This window comes from Nerophis ophidion, linkage group LG03, assembly GCF_033978795.1.
Source record: "Nerophis ophidion isolate RoL-2023_Sa linkage group LG03, RoL_Noph_v1.0, whole genome shotgun sequence".
Taxonomy (NCBI): domain Eukaryota; kingdom Metazoa; phylum Chordata; class Actinopteri; order Syngnathiformes; family Syngnathidae; genus Nerophis; species Nerophis ophidion.
This window is the reverse complement of record NC_084613.1, coordinates 53812276-53835725: the sequence shown is the minus strand read 5'-3', so window position 1 is coordinate 53835725 and position 23450 is coordinate 53812276. Positions and strand designations below refer to the sequence as shown.

At 38.7% G+C, this 23450-nt stretch overlaps 1 protein-coding gene across 2 annotated transcripts in view; it reads left to right on the top strand.

Annotated features, from left to right (window-relative positions):
- The first annotated feature begins 1386 nt into the window (after positions 1-1386).
- Positions 1387-23450, top strand: part of runx3 (RUNX family transcription factor 3) — a 116788-nt gene continuing 94724 nt past the window's right edge. Inside the window, exons 1-2 of one of the 2 annotated variants that reach the window (XM_061895628.1) lie at positions 1387-1541; positions 1766-1851. In XM_061895628.1, coding sequence (XP_061751612.1) covers positions 1794-1851 — 58 coding nt within the window. In that variant the 5' untranslated portion in view covers positions 1387-1541; positions 1766-1793. The remainder of the gene's footprint in view (positions 1542-1765; positions 1852-23450) is intronic. The other variant, XM_061895627.1, reaches the window with a different exon arrangement.

The window sequence follows — 23450 nt, the reverse complement described above, 5'->3', positions numbered from 1 at the left end:
CCTGTGAGTGTCGCCTTCCTTGCGACGCTGATTTGTTTGTTCTTTTTTCACATTAAACCTCCTTTTTAGCTGCAAGCCCCTTCCTGCATCCTGGGGTCATGCCAACTACTGCCAAGCGTGCTCCTGACAGAGACTTTTATTTGACTGTGTAAGGGGGAGTGTGCAACATGCTACATGCAATACCTAGAAATAAATCCATAATGCCTCAGATCAGGGGTCGGGGACCTTTTTGGCTGAGAGAGCCATACAGGCCAAATATTTTAAAAAGTATTTCCGTGAGAGCCATACAATATATTTTTTTAACACTGAATACAACTAAATGCATGCATTTTTAAGTAAGACCAACATTTTTAGAGTATAATAAGTTTCATTATTTTTAATAACATTGTTATTCTGAAGCTAACCAACAAAAAATAAAAAACTTCTTACCGTTAATGCGACTTCTTGAACAGGTGTGGTAGAAACCGGATGGATGGATTAAAATGCATGAGCATGTTTTATATTTTGAACGTTATTTTTGACACCGTGATTACCAGCGGAATTATTCATTACTTACCGTGTTAAGCAATGTCAGCTAAGATTTATTTGAGAGTCAGGTGCACTCATCAAAAGAGCCACATCTGGCTCTAGAGCCATAGGTTCCCTACCCCTGCCTCAGATTGTAGTCCATGGACGCATTTGGGAAAGTCCTCATGTAATAAAGGACGAGACAAAGTGGATACTCCTTGAAAAATTTCAGAAAAGATGAACATAGTGCGTGACAACATAGATAATAATTGAACTACTGCTACTGTTGCCTCTAATGAGACAAAGATTACGATACTATCAAGTGGTAAGTGAGGGTGGAGGTTTTGCAGGCCCAAAACCACCAGTTCTTACAAACACAGATGTGCCGTGAGTCAGACAAATTTAAAACTAGCACAGCACACACAGCACATGTGCCTCCAACGGCAACACTTTGTGTTGTTGAGAAGTTATATTGGTTTCCTCTCTCGTTCGCTACCATCTTTTGGCTTAGTGCATTTCAATGCCACCACACTTCTGGTGCGCTGATCTGGGGGCTCTGTGAAAAAACCCTCATCGCAACCACTGCGGCGGATGCCTCCACCCAGTTTTAACTGAAAAGAAAATAGAGTGTCTGCAAAAACTTGGACGCCCAATAAAAAGTGAGTTTAGATGGAAAGTAAGAACTGAGAAAGAGAAACCAGAGGGATGAGAAAATAAGCAAAAGACGATAGGAAAGGAAGCGGGGAGGGGAGGGAAAGGCCCAATGACCTCACGTCACATGTGACGCAGGCTCCACCACTCACGGAGGGGGAGCGTGCGTGCCTGCGTGGTGTGGAGGATGGCGAGGAGGATGCAGATGCACTGTGGCATTTAGCGTTTTACAAGCACTGACTCCTTAGTCAGGGTACCAACGTTGGGCTGGAGAAACGAGGACCACGCTATCAGGCTACCTCGCTAACCTCAGACCTCGAAGTCCATCAGAGAGGAGCGTGAACCGAACCCTTTCCTGTCTCACCCGCCCCTGCCCCCCCGAGGTCAGTTTAGTGGGCCTCTCTGGTGAGCCCGCCTTTGGAGCCACCATGCTTCTTGTTTGCCACTTTTGTTCGTATCATTCTCTTTTCTGACCTCCACCTTGTCTCTGCTAACTCGTGCTACTGCTGCTCTGTGCCGGTTTGTGGCTTTTTTGGGATTCCAACGGCGGTCACAAACTCCCGGACTCTTGCTCGCAAACAGGCTGAAGGCGTTCTCTCTTTTGCAGAAGGTTGTGCTGAGAGACGTTCCCTGTCATGGCATCCAACAGCATCTTTGACTCCTTCTCCAACTACAGCAGCAGTCTGCTCAGAGGTGAGTCCTGATCCGCCCCCATTCTCTAAACCCCCACCCCTAACTGCTGAAACCCCCCTCCCCTGCGTCACGCGCAACCTCTTTTCAATGGTTATTTTGGACAAGATTGCATGATATTACATATATCAAAGTGAAAGGGATGCGTCCATGCAACGACCGTCAAAGCTCCCCTCCTCTCCTTGCATTTCCACTCATAATGCGCCATAATGGGATTCTCACCACAAACGTTCATTATCAGGAGAAAACTCTCGGCGCGAATACAAGCTCTCTTTACTGGAATGCAGCAATATAATACAAGAGAAAGAGAGAGAGAGAGAGAGAGAGAGAGTGAGAGATAGAGAGAGAAACATATTAAGATGCTTTCTTTCCAGGAGGTACTTTTGGTCTGTGTGGTGAGGTGAGTGCTCTATACTGGACTTAATGAGCAAACCATTTGTTGCCATGGTGATTCCAATTTGAATTTGAAAATTGCAACATAACTTTGATGGAGTTCGACTGAGTCCGCCCTGAGTGCTGCTTGAGTCGTTGTTTACATGAGCCGGTGTTTAGTCTGAAACCGGACGTGACGTTGCATGTAACAAATGTATCGAAATATGGCACCTTTTGATTTTCGATACCCGGCAGTACCGACTGAGTTTGGTCAGCGCCTGCAGAAACACTGAATTCCATACCCATTCCTTACTGCCGTGGTTCTCAACCTTTTTTCAGTGATGTACCCCCTGTGAACATTTTTTTAATTCAAGTACCCCCTAATCAGAGCAAAGCATTTTTGGTTGAAAAAAAGAGATAAAGAAGTAAAATACAGCACTATGTCATCAGTTTCTGATTTATTAAATTGTATAACAATGCAAAATATTGCTCATTTGTAGTGGTCTTTCTTGAAATATTTGGAAAAAAAGATATAAAAATAACTAAAAACTTGTTGAAAAATAAACAAATGATTCAATTATAAAAAAATATTTCTACACATAAAAGTAATCGTCAACTTAAAGAGCCCTCTTTGGGGAATGTAATAGAGATCCATCTGGATTCAAGAACTTAATTCTAAAAATTTCTTCACAAAAAAAAAAATCTTTAACATCAATATTTATGGAACATGTCCACAAAAAAATCTAGCTGTCAACACTGAATATTGCATTGTTACATTTCTTTTCCCAGTTTATGAACTTATATTCATATTTTGTTGAAGTATCATTCAATAAATGTATGTATAAAGGATTTTTGAATTGTTGATCTTTTTAGAATATTTTTAAAAAATCTCACGTACCCCTTGGCATACCTTCATACTCCCAGGGGTACGCGTACCCCCATTTTAGAACCACTGTACTAAAACTTTGAAAAACAAACTAAAAAACATTGAAACAACAAGCTTTGACAGTAAAAAAAAACAAACAAACTGCTAGCTCTGTTGCTTGAATTTTACCGCTAAAAACAGTTTTTCCATTCCATTTATTACATTTTTTTTACATGCTCTGAAAAAACCCACTGCTTTTACTATAAAATTCTTGTGACTGAGACTTAGTAGAATTTAAATATTTAAATATTTTTTTGCAGCTTATGTTAAAATATTGTTAATGATATCACCACATGGGCTCAAAGCTTTCGCTACAGTAGAAAACAAGGAGTTAGAAAGTTCATAAGCAACTGGCTAAGTAGCCACTGTTTCCCGCCTTTCCTCACACCCAACGGAGGCAGCAGAAAAAAAGTTAATCCCTCTCCCAATTAAGGCCTTGATGCAGTGTTAATTAAAGACAGCCACAAGAGCCCCTAATTGTTTGCAGAGTGCATACTCAAATGAGCGGCGCCTCACACACAGTCAGTAAACAGTACATCTGGGGCTCGTATGAGAAGCAATCCTCTGATAGCCTCCACGGAACCACAGTAACAACGGATGATGTTGTAGTGTTCTCTCCGCCGCGACAGACACTTTTATAACTTCCTCATGACAACTTTTTCACCCTTTCTTCTCTTTAACTGCTGGATCTGTAGTTTTAGCTCCCCACTGTTTACCGCCCACCCACTTCACGTTTCATCTAACATCAGGCAATTCCAGCCGCTAAAGCAGGGGTTCCAAAAAATGAGGCCCGCCAGGGCAGGAACTTTATTATTTATTATTTTGGTTATTTGAGTTTCACGCTTAAAAATGAGGGGTGTCTCAATCTGATATCGACATGGGTTATTGGTGTGATACTGGGATGGGGCCATATTGACTGAAATCTATACCACGATATATAGTGCAGCCTCTTGCTATAATGATATATATCACAATATGTCATAACGTACATATAAATGGTAATAGAACTATTTCAGAACACATTAAAAAGTTCCTAAATTGAATGCTGACAAATGGGGTAACATTTCGCCATTTATGGTTATTATCTTCTTCAAAATTTAGCTAATTTAATAGTTGATTACTTTCAGTTGTAACATGTTTCTACCTACCGGTAAAATGTAACAAACACATATTCTTCTGTTGTTAGGATACTTTACATTAGTTTTAGGCAATACTACAAATTTAGCAATCGATCCAATACCAAGTAGATACAGGGACAGTATTGGTCATACCAATGCTGATACTTCAAATTTTCAAGATCATTAAATGATTACATTTTTGATCACCATTATAATCAGACAAATACACAGGATGGCAGTTTAACGATATCAATTAACAGTATTTTTTTTTTTTCACCTACTATTTGCCCGGATTTAAATACATTATTTTTTGCACTTAAAATGCTCCTGTGTCCATGGATTAAAAAATGTAATCTACAAACCCCGTTTCTAAATGAGTTGGGAAATTGTGTTAGATGTAAATACAAACGGAATACAATGATTTGCAAATCCTATTCAACCCATATTCAGTTGGATGCACTACAAAGACAAGATATTTGATGTTCAAACTCATAAACTTTATTTTTTTTTTTGCAAATAATAATTAACTTAGAATTTCAACTTTGCACCTAGAACAGTCCTAATGGTTCTTTTCCTCTTTGGTCCAGATGACACAACGTTCATCGTTTCCCAAAAACTATTTGAAATGTGGACTCGTCAGACCACAGAACACTTTTCCACTTGGCATCAGTCCATCTTAGATGAGCTCAGGCCCAGAGAAGCCGGCGGCGTTTCTGGGTGTTGTTGATAAATGGGTTTGGCTTTGCATAGTAGTTTTAACTTGCACTTACAGATGTAGCGACAAACTGTAGTTACTGACAGTGGTTTTCTGAAGTGTTCCTGAGCCCATGTGGTGATATCATTTACACACTGATGTTGCTTTTTGATGCAGTACCGACTGAGGGAAAGAAAGCCGGTTATATCATCGCTTACGTTTAGTGATTTCTCCAGATTCTCTGAACCTTTTGATGGTATTACAGACCGTAGATGGTGAAATTCCTAAATATCTTGCAATAGACCGTTGAGAAATGGTGTTCTTAAACTGTTAAACTGACAATTTGCTTACACATTTGTTCACAAAGTGGTGACCTTCGCCCCGTCATTGTTTGTGAATGACTGAGCATTTCACCGAAGCTGTTTTTATACCCAATCATGGCACCCACCTGTTCCCAATTAGCCTGCACACCTGTGGGATGTTCCAAATAAGTGTTTGATGAGAATCCCTCAACTTTATCAGTATTTATTGCCACCTTTCCCAACTTCTTTGTCAGTTGTTGCTGGCATCAAATTCCAAAGTTAATGATTATTTGCAAAAAAATAAAATGTTTATCAGTTTGAACATCAAATATGTCGTCTTTGTAGCATATTCAACTGATCATGGGTTAAAAATGATTTGCAAATCATTGTATTCCGTTTATATTTACATCTAAGACAATTTCCCAACTCATATGGAAACGGGGTTTGTATTTGTATAGAAAAAAAAAATAAACAGTTTTTTAATAATAGAACACTGTCAATCCAACCACTGAAATATAGACTATTTACTATCACTATTTTTGGTATCGTTACTGTAGATAGTTGTATCGATCCACCTACCTCTGTTTACATTTAGGAGCTCTAGTTTAATGGTTAGCATATTTGTATGGTGTGTAGAGTAGCATGTTTAGCTATTTCCCGTCCTCCAGGGAGGATATTTATAACTAATAAATAATTTATTTTTCCCGCCACGGAGGCGAGGATTGCTAACTTCGAAAAAGCGTTGCACTGTGGCGGGACATTAGCTGCTAGCAAGGACACTACATTGCGTTGAGGATGTGTTCAGTAGCTTGTCACTGTTTGCGGGACACAGGTAGAATGTTTCATCAAAATGCAAAATGTATTCCCAGGAATAACGATAGTATTAAAATGATGGAATTGAACGCAGTAAAGGCAGCCTGAGTGTATATTTGTGTTGGTGTTTAATATTTAACACTGATGATGTTTGTTTGTTTTTTAAACATACATCTATGTATGGTGCAAATGTATGTGCACAATGTGTTATTTAATATTCATTACATTAATAAAGTCTACCATATCCTTTCCTATATCACCCAACCCTACTGTGATATTAGAAAAAAAAAAAAGTATTAGCTCAGCTTGCATGTAAAGTGTCCGATACAAGCAGGCCTGCAGCATGTTTATTTCTGCAAAGTTGGACAGTTAGTTATTATCTAAATGTCCTCCAATAAACACACAATGTTGGTTATTTCTTGTATTTTACTTTTTATTTATAAAAAAAAGCTTACATTTTATTTATAAAAAGTAACCATTGTAGGCTTTAGGCTATCAGGAGGTAGCAGCTACACAACAGCTAATCATCAATAGCACACAAGCTAGACATCCGTAAGAGTGTCCTTCATTGAACCACACTGCAGTCTATAACACCACTTTTGTCAATATAATCATGTATCAAATATTCATAGTTGCATATTACTTACACATGCATACAAAATCTCCAAGTCAGTATACAGTAACAAACGTGCCAGCATCATTCAGCATATTGCTTCATGATCTTGACATTATGAATTATTTGATCTATTAGGTGTTACCAAAAAACAATTACCACTCCACTTCATCTTCCGGACATTTCATACCTATTGTTGTTCTAGGTTTGATCAATTTCACTCGATCAAACTTTTTCTAACATTACTCGTTACAAAATAAAACAAGTATGTGTGATGCATGCATTGTATCGGATAAATATCGCTTTCAGCCATTATGAAAGGCTTCAGTATCAGTATTGTATGTGAAGTGAAAAAGTTGTATCAGGACATCTGTGAAGACTGTGTGGCATAACGATGCCGGATTTGTTCCTCCGTAGATGCGTCGGCAAGAACACAGCAAAAGTTAAGGAATAAAGGATTGATTAAATTAATAAAACAGGCTAGAAACAAAACACTGGTGCTAACAGAAAGGGAAACTAAAGCACTAGCATGGAAAGCTAGGGAAAACAAACGGAACACAAACACTTGGCACGAAGGCACAAAACAGGAAACCAAAGCGACTAGCATGAAAGCTAGGAATAAAATAGAGCTTAGCGTGAGAGCTAGCGAGTAATAGAATGGAAAACAATTAATCAACTGTTGCGTGAAAGCAAACTAGGATCCGAGAATGAATAACGAAAAGGGACGAGCTTAAATAAGGGAGGTGATTATGAGAAACAGGTGTGCGTAGAAAGGAAGGGGCAGGTGAACTAACAAGCTACCATGGTGACAGAATAAACAGGAAATAAGGAAGTCCAAACAACAGAATGTGATACAGAAAAGGAACTAATGCAAACATTGGCAGACTATGACACACAAATGGAACAAAACAAGAAATATGGTCTGATCCGGATATCGGATCACAACAACATCCTTACTAAAAATCGCTGCTTTTTACCACATTTCCACTTTGGCCCCCTGGGAGGCAATACTTTTGGGCACCCATGATCACTGGGATGTGCAGCCTGATTTTGATTGTCAAGAGGAAGAAGAAGTGAGACAGTACATTGCAAAAATTGCGATGGTTACTGTAATCACTATTGGAAATCATAAAAAAATATGCAATGTCCTTTTACAATTTAGAATGACACGTTTCTTTAACAGAAGCAGGACAGAACAACGGCCAAGACTAATTAAATCCAAAACCCTTTCAAATCGAGGCGACCCCATGTAAGCCGAATACCCCCGTGGTTACATTAACAACTTGTATTACACAGTGAGTGTAATTTCTCTAGTCGGGCTTGATTCTAGCCAAAATGAAGAGGAATATTAAATGCCTCCGAAGCGCTGATTTGAATAAAGTGCAACATGCAGCTCATGGAAATAATGTCCGCATCCATTTTGGGGTCAGGAGGTATTGACCTATAAAACATTTTTTGTTGTGACTTTCAAATAAGACGAGTTTCTTGTCATACTGTATGCTGGCAATTCTGGCACGTCATCTCACAGTGCAGACACGCATCAGCTGCCATTCTCGTGAAAAAACAGAAGATGCCTCACCTCAGAAACCTCAGAACGTTGTTAAAAAAAACAAAGCAAAACAGAAAAACCTCACATACATTACCCAGTCGCACATAAAACATACGAGACATGTGCATCAAGCCCCTTGGCAGACCAGACAGACAAAGCCATGTTCTTGCCACGTTAAACTGATAATGTGCTGCACGATAAAGTGACCGTTGGTCTGTTATGAAAAAGTGCAATGGAGAGCTTTGCAAAAATGAGGCGCTAATCTGATGCAGACTCAGTGCTGCTCGCTGAAAACCACAATAAGGCTACACCTGCAAGAGTCTCTTAGATTTCTAATACTGACAAATGCAAACACGACAGAATTGATACGTTAGCTATGAAGTCTGTAAATTCTGACTTCAATGCATTGACAAAAATCATTTTCTGTAAAGTCTGTTTTTTTTCATAAACATTTGCTAAGTTTTGTTCATCTACAGCAGGGGTCACCAACCTTTTTGAAACCAAGAGCTACTTCTTGGGTACTGATTAATGATAAGGGCTACCAGTTTGATACACACTTAAATAAATTGCCAGAAATAGCCAATTTGCTCAATTTACCTTTAATAAATAAATCTATATATATAAAAAAAAACGGGTATTTCTGTCTGTCATTCCGGCGTACATTTTTTTTTCCTTTTACAGAAGGTTTTTTTGTAGAGAATAAAAGACGAAAAAAACACTAAACTGAATGGTTTAAAAGAGGAGAAAACACGAAAAAAAAGAAAATTCAATTTTGAAACAATTTATCTTCAATTTCGACTCTTTAAAATTCAAAATTCAACCGAAAAAATTTAACAGAAAAACTAGCTCCTTCGGATCTTTTTGAAAAAATAAAAAAAATAATTTATGGATCATCATTAGTCATTTTTCCTGAATAAGATTAATTTTATAATTTTGATGACATGTTTTAAATAGGTTAAAAGCCAATCGGCACTTTGTTAGAATATATAACAAATTGGACCAAGCTATATTTCTAACAAAGACAAATCATTATTTCTTCTAGATTTTCCAGAACAAAAATGTTAAAATGAAGTCAAAAGACTTTGAAATAAGATTTAAATTTGACTCTACAGATTTTCTAGATTTGCCGGAATTTTTTGGGGGAAATTTAATCATAATAAGTTTGAAGAAATATTTCACAAATATTCTTCCTCGAAAAAACAGAAGCTAAGATGAAGAATTAAATTAAAATGCATTTATTATTCTTTACAATAAAAAAATAAATTTATTTGAACATTGATTTAAATTATCAGGAAAGAAGAGGAAGGAATTTAAAAGGTAAAAAAGTAAAAGTGTTTAAAAATCCTAAAATCATTTTTAAGGTTGTATTTTTTTCTCTAAAATTGTCTTTCTGAAAGTTATAAGAAGCAAAGTGAAAAAAATAAATGAATTCATTTAAACAAGTGAAGACCAAGTCTTTAAAATATTTTCTTGGATTTTCAAATAGTATTTGAGTTTTGTCTCTCTTAGAATGAAAAATGTCGAGCAAAGCGAGACCAGCTTGCTAGTAAATGAATATAATTTTAAAAATAGAGGCAGCTCACTGGTAAGTGCTGCTATCTGAGCTATTTTTAGAACAGGCCAGCGGGCTACTCATCTGGTCCCTATGGGCTACCTGGTGCCCGCGGGCACCGCGTTGGTGACCCCTGATCTACAGTATATAGATTTGCCTGTTATTGTTGTCATTTTTCCAGATTAATGTGTTGTCATTGAATTCATCACAAATGGACTGTTCAGCTTGTCTTACAAGATGTTTCCATCCATCCATCCATTTTCTACTGCTTATTCCCTTTTGGTGTCGCGGGGGGTGCTGGCGCCTATCTCAGCTTCAATCGGGTGGAAGGCGGGGTACACCCTGAACAAGTCGCCACCTCATCGCAGGGCCAACATAGATAGACAGACAACATTCACACTCATATTCACACACTAGGGCCAATTTAGTGGTGCCAATCAACCTATCCCCAGGTGCATGTCTTTGGAGGTGGGAGGAAGCCGGAGTACCCGGAGGGAACCCACGCAGTCACGGGGAGAACATGCAAACTCCACACAGAAAGATCCTGAGCCTGGATTTGAACTTTCCGTTCACCTAAACAGTTCAACACTCACTGACTTATATCGGACAGCTCTGTCTGAGAGCCAGTATGGGCATGTCTCCTAATGCAGAGAATGTATTCTTTAGATAAGGAGTGCCCAAATTTGGCCCACCAAAGACTAGTTCCCCAACTTTAATAAATATTCATACCGACCTCTTTCAAGCTCATTGAAGTCATTGATAAGATGTCAGCAAGGCTCATTGGTTGCCATCTATCGAAGGGGAAAATCTCCACCACCAGGGCCGTCCCTCAGCAGATCACGGGCTATGTGTAGGGTCCAGAGATCTGTGGCGGGGTCCCTGTTTTGCTTGAAAAGTGCATGTAAGATTGTATTTAATGTATGAAATGGCGCATAAAATGGAAATTTTTACAAAAACTTTCGTTGCATTTTCCTGCTCTGCCACTCTGATTAGAACATAATAGCACAATTCCCTTGCGATCTTTCTCCCACATGTAGCACAGCGTTAATCGCTGGTCTTGCAAGACAGACTTATCGGGATTACTTCAAATATCCAAAATCAGTGAATGATTACACTTTCCATTCCAATTGTAATCAGACAAAAACACAGGATGTGTTATAATATACAAACCCCGTTTCCATACGAGTTGGGAAATTGTGTTGGATGTAAATATAAACGGAATATTCAACCCATAGTCAGTTGAATATGCTACAAAGACAACATATTTGATGTTCAAACTGATAAACATTAATTTTTTTGCAAATAATCATTAACTTTAGAATTTGATGCCAGCAACACGTGACAAAGAAGTTGGGAAAGGTGGAAATAAATATTGATAAAGTTGGGGAATGCTCATCAAACACTTATATGGAACCTCCCACAGGTGTGCAGGCTAATTGGGAACAGTTGGGTGCCATGATTGGGTATAAAAGCAGCTTCCATGAAATGCTAAGTAATTCACAAACAAGGTTAGGGTGAGGGTCACCACATTGTAAGCAAATTGTCGAACAGTTTTAGAACAACATTTCTCAACGAACTATTGCAAGGAATTTAGGGATTTTACCATCTATGGTCCGTAAAATCATCAAAAAGTTCAGAGAATCTGGAGAAATCACTGCACGTAAGCGATGATATTACGTACTTTTGATCCATCAGGCAGTACAGCATCAAAAACTGACATCAGTGTGTAAAGGATATCACCACATGGGCTCAGGAACACTTCATAAAACCACTGTCAGTAACTACAGTTGGTTGCTACATCTGTAAGTGCAAGTTAAAACTCTACTATGCAAAGACAAACCCATTTATCAACAATATCCTGAAATGACGCCGGCTTGGCTGGGCCCGAGCTCACCTAAGATGGACTGATGCAAAGTGGAAAGGTGTTCTGTGGTCTGACGAGTACATATTTCAAATTATATTTGGAAATAGAGGACGTGGTGTCCTCCAAAACAAAGAGGAAAATAACCATTCGGATTGTTATAGGCACAAGGTTCAAAAGCCAGCATCTGTGACGGTATGGGGGTGACCCATGCCCAAGGCTTGGGTAACTTACACATCTGTGAAGGCACCATTAATGCTGACAGGTCCATACAGGTTTTGGAGCAACATATGTTGTCATCCAAGCAACATTATCATGGACGCCCCTGCTTATTTCAGCAAGACAAGTGTTACAAGAGCGTGGCTTCGTAAAAAAAAAAGAGTGGGGGTACTTTCCTGGCCCGCCTGCAGGCCCGACATGTCTCCCATCGAAAATGTGTGGCGCATTATGAAGCGTAAAATACGACAGCGGAGACCCTGGACTGTTGAACGACTGAAGCTCTACATAAAACAAGAATGGGAAAGAATTCCACTTTCAAAGCTTCAACAATTTGTTTCCTCAGTTCCCAAACGTTTATTGAGTGTTGTTAAAAGAAAATGTGATGTAACACAGTGGCGAACATGCCCTTTCCCAACTACTTTGGCACGTGTTGCAGCCATGAAATTCTAAGTTAATTATTATTTGAAAAAAAAAATAAAGTTTATGAGTTTGAACATCAAATATCTTTTCTTTGTAGTGCATTCAATGATTTGCAAATCATTGTATTCCGTTTGTATTTACATCCAACACAATTTCCCAACTCATACGGAAACGGGGTTTGTACATTAAATATTTAAATGATGTTCTACTATTGGCTCTGATTTAATAATTTGGTTGTTTTGCCCTTAAAGCCGTCTTGTGTTCAGGGACTTATTTAAACAATATCAACAACGACAAAATATTTTTTGATGATTAAAAAATTGTCATCCCTCTACTGTAGAATCGACCATATATTGACATTATATTTTGTTTTGTTACTGTCAATCCACCCACCTTTGTTAACATTCAATAGCTTGCGGTTAGCATATCCTTCTACGGCAGAGGTGTCAAATGTACGGGCTGAGGGCTGCATCAGGCCCGCGCAAAGGTCTTATCCGGCCCGGGGTATGAGTTTGATAAGTATAAAAATGTACCTGAAATTTTTGAATGAAAGAAACGGCTGTTCTAAATGTGTCCACTGGATGTCATAATAGCAATTATCTGTATCTTTATAGATGTTGCTACATATGTACAAAATAAACCAGGTGATATTAGTACATCAGTTGAGGAAAATGATCAAACATACTGTAATTTGATTGAGATATAAATATTTGGTAATAAGTTGTTTATTAAAGTAACAAAGACTTAATTTAGAGTTATTTGTACACTAGAGGAACATTTTTGATTGATTGATTGATACTTTCATTAGTAGATTGCACAGTTCAGTACATATTTCGTACAATTGACCACTAAATGGTAACACCCGAATAAGTTTTTCTACTTCTTTAAGTCGGGGTCCACGTTAATCAATTCATGGTAACATATAAGGGTTAGTTAGGGTTAGGGTTACCAAAGAGCAAATATTCTGAGGCTATTGAGGGAAGAGTCTTAGTTACTGGTTGTATAATATGGCCATGCATAATAAGGCATTAATAAGTACTTAATATGGCTAATTGAATAAATAAATAAATGATAAATGGGTTGTACTTGTATAGCGCTTTTCTACCTTCAATGTACTCAAATCGCTTTGACACTACTTCCACATTTACCCATTCACACACACATTCACACAATGATGGAGGGAGCTGCCATGCAAGGCGCTAACCAGCACCCATCAGGAGCAAGGGTGAAGTGTCTTGCTCCGGACACAACGAACGTGACGAGGTTGGTACTAGGTGGGGATTGAACCAGGGACCCTCGGGTTGCGCACGGCCACTCTCCCATTGCCCCACACCGTCCCAAAAATTAAGAGCCAATATGTTACTAATTTGCATGTTAATAAGCAACTGATTAATGGTGAATAATATGTGTTCCCTATACTATAGTGTTACCAATTTGTTTGATGTTGATAGTTTTCAAATCAACACCAATGAGTTGACTAATAAAGATAGAATCCTATTAACCGCAACATGTAAGTCTAAATAAAACCCAACAACATTATGATTTGTACAATTTACAGAATGTGCTTCTTCTATTTGTAAACAAAAAACAATCCGAAATTGTCTTTTTTTTAAGTTATCGTGCCGTGATTTTACCAGTCCGGCACACCTCTGAGCAGAAATTTCTCCATGTGGCCCCTAATCTAAAATGAGTTTGACACCTCTGGTCTACAGTGTGTAGTGTAGCATGTTTGGCTATTCCTTTTCCATATTTGTAAGAAACATAGTTTTTTTGCCGCCATGGAGGTGAGGACTACTGACTGTGTAGTGGCTTTGCGTTAGTCGTTAACAAGAATGCTAGGTCGTCGCTGTTTGTAGTGTGAGTATGAGTCTGAATTATATTTATATAGCGTGACTCAAAGCGCTTTACATTGTGAAACCCAATATCTAAGTTACATTTTTTACACCAGTGTGGGTGGCACTGGGAGCAGGTGGGTAAGGTGTCTTGCCCAAGGACACAATGGCAGTGACTAGGATGGCCGAAGCGGGGATTGAACCAGGAACTCTTAAGTTGTTGGCACGGCCACTCTACCAACCGAGCTATACCGCCCACAGGTAGAATGTGTCATCAACATGCATTATGACAATATAACAAAAGCTTGGTATTGGCACAACCCTAATCCAAGGTGTAAAAAACTCACTCACAGAGATAAAGAGACGTACAGATGCATAAAAACAACACAGTAGCTAGAAAAGAAATTCTAAACATTTGAAAAATGATAAATCTGGCAAAAAGTAATAATAATTTGATTAAGATTACATATAAGACTTCGATGAATGGGTTTGATTGGAGGCTCCTACTCAGTGTGAGGCCCTCTTTAGATGCCAAGCTGAGCAAGCTGAAATTTGTAACTGGATATTAACAATTTCAATATTCTAAAGTGAAAGCAAATAATAGAAAACTCATGTCAGCTACAGAGAAGCACAATCCTGTCTCCAATTTAGCAGGGTATAATATCTATTTATAAAACTCTGAAGGCATATTGGATAGAGGAAACACTCTGGACTTGATTATGTCTGCAAACGTTTTGGAGGTAGTTATTTACTTTTTGGTCTGTCTCGCCGTTTTCACCGTCTGTCAACACGACTTTATGGGGAACGCTTTTAGGGTTTGCCAGTAAGACGGCTTCCAGGTAGAGAGCGCAGAGGGGCATTCTGATTATGTGGTTGACTAATCCGAAAGACGCCGCCGCCCTTCTACACTTTTGACTTAAACCGCCACGCTGTGCCTTGTGTCGGTCAAGGTTAGAGCGGCGCTAAGCGTGCTAGTAAATACAATTTTCTGGTGCAATGCAAATAATCACTGTCCAAATTCCACTATGCCAATCTGATAAAGATTTATGCTGTAATGTTTTCTCTGACATCAATTTATGTTAGCTGAGTCATTACAACGGTAGTATTTAATATGTTGTATCAGTATTATTTAAAAAGTAAGTTACTGGTAAACGGTCTATTTGAAATGGTCAGTGTGCAATTATTTTTATTCTACATGTGTGGACTTTGTTTTTTCATTTTAGTGTTTCATTTACATCCATATTGTTGTACATTTCTTGGTAGGAAAAAGTGGTGCTAATTGCGTTGAAAAAAGATGTCACTCACAGGCAGACAAGTGCTCACACTGTACTATCAATAAATCAATCAATGTTTATTTATATAGCCTTAAATCACAAGTGTCTCAAAGGGCTGTACAAGCCACAACGACATCCTAGGTTCACATCCCACATCAGGGCAAGGAAAAAACTCAATGGGACAATGAGAAACCCTGGAGAGGACCGCAGATGTGACCCTGGGCAACCGTTTCAATGGATGTCAAGTGGATCTAGTATAATATTGTGGGAGTTCAGTCCATAGTGGATCTAACATAATAGGGAGAATCCAGTCCATAGTGGGGCCAGCCGGAGACCATCCCGAGCGGAGACAGGTCAGCACCACAGAGATGTCCCCAACAGAAGCACAGGCGAGCAGTCCACCCCGGGTCCCGACTCTGGACAGCCAACACTTCATCCGTGGCCACCGAACCTGTGCCCCCCAAAACAAAAAGTAATGAACCATTCAGGATTGCCGGGTGTGATTTTATAGATGTGACGTAGCGCCTAACGACTGTTTGATTCAAACAACAAAGGCGGCACGCAGCGAGGAGTCGTGTCCTGACATTGATTCTGCTATTGCAACTTTTTTGTCGAATCTATCGAATAATAATTCTTTAAAAGGTTAACAGAGAACAGTTTTGAAGGCATTTGTTAACTTTTCGCTCTGTCATCATCCAATATGTCGGCTGTTATGTTTCGGATTTCCCAGCGTCGCCCTTATCAGCATCACGGGTTGGCTTGGATGTGAGTAGTTGAAGTGGCACGTCATTCAAGATAACGGACAAGCGGTTTATCCAATCACATACAATGATTTTTTTTTACATGGCCCCGCCTTCTGAAATACATCTATTGAGAAGTCCCAGATCCTTGTGTGGAGCTCAGCGAACGACAAGGATCTGGCTAGAGTCAGGCATACTTGCCAACCTTGAGACCTCCGATTTCGGGAGGTGTGGGGGGGGCGTGGTCGGGGGTGGATCGGGGGCGTGGTTGGTGGCAGGGGGCGTGGTTGAGGGGCGTGGTTAAGAGGGGAGTAGTATATTTACAGCTGTTGTGTGCGCAGTTGTGCACTGCACTTTCTTAAGTAGATGTTATTGTCACAAATGCATGATTGATTGATTGAACCGTTTTTTTGTAGATTGCACAGTTCAGTACATATTCCGTACAATTGCCCACTAAGTGGTAACACCGCAATAAGTTTTTCAACTTGTTTAAGTCGGGGTACACGTTAATCAATCCATAGTACAAATATATACTATCAGCATAATACAGTCACCACACAAGTTAATCATCATAGTATATACAATGAATTATTTACAATCTGGGGGGTGGGATGAGGAGCTTTGGTTGATATCAGTACTTCAGTCATCAACAATTGCATCAACAGAGAAATGGACATTGAAACAGTGTACGTCCGACTTAGTAGGATATGTACAGCCAGCAGAGAACATAGTGAGTTCACATAGCATAAGAACAAGAATATACATTAGAAATACATTCGATTATTTACATTAGGTTGTTTACAATCCGGAGAGATGGAATGTGAATGTAGGAGGATTAAAGGGTTGAAGTTGCCTGGAGGTGTTGTGGTGCATCATGTACAGTAGATGGCAGTATTGTCCTGTTTAAGAGTGTCACATGCTGTTTACGGCAGACAAACTGCCTTACGGTAGAGTGTTAGACGTAAACCTGACCGCTGTTGTTGTGTGTTGTTACTGCGCTGGGAGGACGTTAATGAAACTGCCTAACAATAAACTCACATAAGAAACCAAGAACGCGCCCTCGATCATTCTACAGTTATAACGCCATTGGGCAGACACGCTCTCAGACACGTCACTCAGGTCCTGATGAAGCTAGGGGGGCGTGGCCTCCAGCTCCGCCTGAATTTCGGGAGATTTTCGGGAGAAAATTTGTCCCGGGAGGTTTTCGGGAGAGGTGCTGAATTTCGGGAGTCTCCCGGAAAATCCGGTAGGGTTGGCAAGTATGGAGTCAGGTTACCGATCTGATACTTTGACAATAAATTATAACAGCAAGTAACCAAAGTTAATGCACTACCACATTTTTTAAAGCGTATCTTATTATCTATTATTGTAAATCAGATGATGTATTAAATGTGTAGTATTGGAAACGACATATATTTTTTTGAACTAAATAGAATGACTAGAGCAAAATAACTGCGCAAAAGCCAAATATATTGGCTCCCATATGAATCATTTTCATTCCCATTTTCATCAAGTCCATACAGCTGACTCAGAGGAGGAAGCAGCCGCCCTTTATCCTTACACACAACTACATTTTACATGGTGGAAGAAGTGAAACATCCTTTTCACTTAACACAACGTTGTGATGAACCCTTAACTGAATCGAGTTTGGCTTGATCCTGTTCGACTCAGTTATGAGCAACTTGTCTTTAGAAAATAAATTTTGCTGTTTTTAATCACACAAAGAAGTTTGAAAAAAAAAGCGCCAACCTCGATGGAGGAGAGGGATGTTTCTCACAGACAAAAATATTTCCACCACACTGGATCTTGGCGTCATAATTAAATATGTTAACACCCTCATTGCCTGTCCTCGTTCGCATAAGCAGTAAAGAAAAAAATGTAACTGTGGTCGAGGGGGAAAAAATGCAGCTAATGATAGGATATAAAATAGACTGTGAAATAGTTTCACATTTTTGAGTTGGTTTTTTCAACTTGTTTACAAACAGTCCATTTTTTATCTACAATGAAACATGTTCTGGTTTTGCTTCTTCCTTTGCATCAAAAAAAGATCATGCTAACCACATTAAAAGTGTTAAGGGCTTTGCATTTTTGGCCTATACTCCAGGGACAACATTATTGCGCCATAATGTGTCTTTGAAAGCTGCGTGGATGTAGCTTACTAAACTTTTCATCTAATTGGATAATTTTATTCATCTCATTATTCGTCAAGATTATTTTTAATAGCCCTTAATCACAGGTGCCTTGAAGAGCCGCGCTAACCACAATGGCATCATTGGTCTGAACCCACATTCCGGGTGGCCGGCTGCAATGAATCTCAAGTGGGTACAGTTATTGCAAATTATTCAGGATAAAAATGATGTGAATTAGAATTTATAAACAACTATTTATCAATGTGAACTGTATGTACAAACCCTGTTTCCATCTGAGTTGGGTAATTGTGCTGGATGTAAATATAAACTGAATAAAATGATTTGCAAATCCTTTTCAAACCATATTCAGTTGAATATGCTACAAAGACAAGATATTTGATGTTCAAACTCGCAACCTTTATTTTTTTTTCAAATAATAATTAACTTAGAATTTCATGGCTGCAACACTGTCAGGCTTGTCACTGACAGTTTGTTTGTGTTTTAGTTTTTCCTCTGTGTGTGTTTAGTATTTCCTGTCCTTAGTTCCTGTCGGCACTCTTAGTTTGGTTAAGCTTCCTGTTTGTCTCCCTGTGTGCTGTTTTCCCTCAGCTGTGGCTGATTGGCACCTGGCCACACCTGAATTGTCAATCAGCCAGCTCCTATTTTACCTCCTATGTTCCTCCAGTCAGTGCTGGATTATTGATTTGTCGTTGCCACATGTCGCTCTTGTGCCGTTGCTACCTGTTGTGTCGTGGATTGTCAATGTCACTTCTTGTCGCTCTTGTCGTATCTTTGCAGCGTAGCGGTAAGCTATATTTGGTTAGTTATTTGTAGCTTACTGGCTTTTGTTCCCTGCTTCCAGTTTTGTTTTCTAGGTACAAGTACGACTTCTGTTTCCCATGCTAAAGTTCCTTTTTGTTTTCTAGCTCCAGTGCTAGCTCCCTTTGTTTGTTATCCGCCCACGTGCGTGTTTTTTGTTTGTACCCTTTGTTTGTTTTTTGTCAAAGTATTTGAATTAAATCATGTTTACTTACAAAATGCCTGCCTCCTTCTCTGCATCTTGGGGTTCGTCAACAACAAACTTTGACAAACACGTGCCAAAGTAGTTGGGAAAGGGCATGTTCCCCACTGTGTTACATCACCTTTTCTTTTAACAACACTCAATAAACCTTTGGGAACTGAGAAAACACATTTTTGAAGCTTTGAAAGTGGAATTCTTTCCCATTCTTGTTTTATGTACAGCTTAAGTTGTTCAACCGTCCGGGGTCTCCGTTGAGGTATTTTAAGCTTCATAATGCGGCACACATTTTCAATGGGAGACAGGTCTGGACTAAATGCAGGCCAGTCTAGTACCCGCACTCTTTTACTATGAAGCCATACTGTTGTAACAAGTGACTTGGCCTTGTCTTGCTGAAATTAGCACGGGCGTCCATGATAACGTTGCTTGGATGGCAACATATGTTTTATGTTATTTTTTTCTGAATCAAAAATACTTTATTAATAATCACTGGGGAAATTGTGTTTAGCTCTGAAGTAAACCTAGCTTGTGCTTGTTCATTTGTGCAATTTCTAAGTCGGGCACACTATGAAAGGGATTCCCCGTCAGCTGTGCAACAGAAGTGTCGCCTCCTTGTCTTCTCCAATGTCTGTGGAGTAGTGTGAGATCACACTGTCAGCTTTTGTCTCTCGTCTCATGGTCACGTCAGTCATGAGCACACATGCATTATGCTCCTGATTTGTACGGCTCCAAAATCAGACGATATCCCACACGTGTATACAGGCCTTGCTCGTGCTGAGTCAGGAATGTCAACATGATGACTGTTATTTTTTTTTGCTGCTCTCTAAATACTGTCTGACCTCCTGTTAGTAGCTCGTCAAGACAAACGTACGGTCTGCTCATGTGCCGGCGCGACAGTATCACCCACATGGTGACAGGACTATGGTCGACTTCCCTCTTAATGTTACAAATGTGCATCTTCCTCTTAAACAGTACATTTGTGAGTCCAGAACAGTGTATGTGCTTACTGTTATACATACACAAAACCTGCAAGTTTCCAATGGGGTTTGCAATCATAATTACTACAGGGCATGACTGAAAAAAACAAATTCCCGCAAAGTAGGGTTGCACAGTATACAGGAATTAGTGTAGTACTGCCATACTAATGAATCATACCTAATGAATACTTTATTATTAATCACTGGGGAAATTGTTATTAGCTATAAAGTAAACCCAGCTTGTCCTCGTACATGTGTTTAATTTCTAAGTCGGGCACACTATGAAAGGTCAAGTGAAACGTTGACACTATTTGAAATTAAGTCTAACAAATATTTTGTGTTTTCAGCTTTAACCACACTTTGATAATTCCGCCAGCTTTATTCTAGAATTTGATAAGAGACCTCCAAGTGATCCCCTTCCCACTTCCGCTCCGCCCTTAGCCGCTCACGCCGAGCTGTGCGCGTGGTGTCATTGAGCCAAGGCTTCTGTTTTCCTCTAGTTTTAAGTCTGGTCTTGGGCACCACGAGCTGGAGCTGGCTCTCGGACCTCAGAGCGCGCGCTGGATTGTTTCACCCTTAAAATCGTTTTTAATCTAATTTATCTTCTATTGTTTTTATATTGGTTTTATATGTATTTATCTATTATTATTTATTTTTTGTTTTTATTCAGTCATTGGTGGAGCTCAGGATAGAATCTGAATGTTGTTTTTCATATTGTTGTGCAGCACTTTGGAAACATTTTGTTGTTTAAATGTGCTATATAAATAAAGTGGATTGGATTGAATCATATTCAGTACTATACCGCCATCTAAAAAGTACCGGAGCAGTCGTCATGTTGTGTGATGCAGAACGCCCTGAGAAAGAGGTGCTTTAAGACATGTCTAGCTAGCTAGCGGCCAATGCTAGTGGCTAATGTCTGTCCGCAGTCAGCAGTGTTGTAACTTTTTCTCGTCCTTGTCTCCATAGAAACAAGTCAAATATCATTGATTCAAGTATCGACCCTGTAAAACCAGTGATAGCTATGCATGCTTCATTACACACCTGTGCCATGATAATGAAGATCTTAACTTTGAACACACCAGGGAATACTTAGTTAACACTGTCATAAATATGTGCCATAAAGTAAACAACGATGACAAACACATTTTGGGAGAATTTTTGCCCTGCAACACAACATAAACACTACAGAACAAATTCCCAGAATTCCCTGCAGCACCAACTTACCATGTATTGATTAACGTGGACCCCGACTTAAATAAGTTGAAAAATATATTTTCGTGCTACCATTTAGGGGTCAATTATACGGAATATGTACTGTGCAATCTACTAATAAAAGTTTTAATCAATCAATCAATATCTTCTGAGAGGCAACAATATAAACAAACACCATTGGTGGATCTACACCAAACATCCACTCTAATGATGCCAAGTACAGTAGCTTATGTCAGTGGTTCTCAAATGGGGGTACGCGTACCCCTGGGGGTACTTGAAGGTATGCCAAGGGGTACGTAGGATTTTTCCAAAATATTCTAAAAATAGCAACAATTCAAAAATCCTTTACAAATATATCTATTGAATAATTCTTCAACAAAATATGAATGTAAGTTCATAAACTGTGAAAAGAAATGCAACAATCCAAAATTCAGTGTTGACAGCTAGATTTTTTGTGGACATGTTCCTTAAAGATTGATAAATTTAATTCATATTTAATTTGTTGTGAAGAAATTTTTAGAATGGAGTTCATGAATCCAGATGGATTTCTATTACAATCCCCAAAGAGGGCACTTTAAGTTGATGATTACTTCTATGTGTAGAAATCTTTATTTATAATTGAATAACTTTTTTATTTTCCAACAAGTTTTTTATTTACTTTTATATATATTTTTTCCAAATAGTTCAAGAAAGACCACTACAAATGAGCAATATTTTGCACTTTTATACAATTGAATAAATCAGAAACTGATGACAGTGCTTTATTTTACTTCTTTATCTCTTTTTTTCAACCAAAAATGCTTTGCTCTGATTAGGGGGTACTTGAATTAAAAAAAATGTTCACAGGGGGTACATCACTGAAAAAAGGTTGAGAACCACTGGCCTATGTAGTCGATACTTCTATGATTACATCGATTTGTTTTAGCATCACAAAATCTTCATTCGTTTTTAAAAAATGTATATTATGTTTATAAACGGATTGATACCCAAACTTGGGGTATCATCCAGAACTAATGTTAAGTATTTTATTATTACATTTTAACAGAAGTGTAGATAGAACATGTTAAAAGAGAAAATAAGCAGATATTATCAGTTAATTAACAAGTAGATTAATAATTAATTTTCTACCATTTGTCCGTAATAATGTTGACAACATAATAGAATGACAAATGACACAACATGTTACTGCATATGCCAGAAGCCAAATTAGAATCCTTGGTTTGCTTACTTACTACTAAAAGACAAGTTTTATTTAATTGATTTTATGTAAGGACAAACTTGCAATAACAAACATATGTTTAATGTACTGTAAGATTTTTTGTTCAAATAAAGCCAATAATGAATTTTTTTGTGGTCCCCTTTATTTAGAAAAGTACCAAAAAGTACCAAAATATTTTGGTATCACTACCAAAATATTGGTATCAGGACAACACTACCGCAAAGTAGGACCGTTATTAATTAATTTAATATGTTCATAGTTAGAGCATAAAAAGGTGTTTACAACCTCGTGGGTCCACTTTTTAACAGTGTTATACAAATACAAAATACAAAAATAGTAGCAGAGTATCTTCTAAGCATCATTGCTATGGGCGTCACCCGGCCACTAAAACACGGCAAAGACATGGAAATACTTTGTCACGTCCTGGGTGGTTCCTCAAAGTTAGAATTGGGCTTCCATGTATTGAAAACAAAAACTTGGTCAACAGTCACAGATCATTAGCCGTGTTGTTACTTGTTGGCATTCCATCGTGTTGACAATGTGTGCCCTGCGTTGTCATTCCTCGTAGCTCATGCCCAAGATTTTGGTATTGATGTTGACGATGAAGTGCATCTTGAATCAAGAGAATTACCCAGAATGTAATTGATAGCTGTTAGCAGTCTCTGTTATCTTGAACTGCTATACTGTGTCCGATGTTTCGTCCCGCTGTTGTCTTGACATCGCTCATGTCAAAGTATCACCGATGTCTTATTGCAGTGGTTTA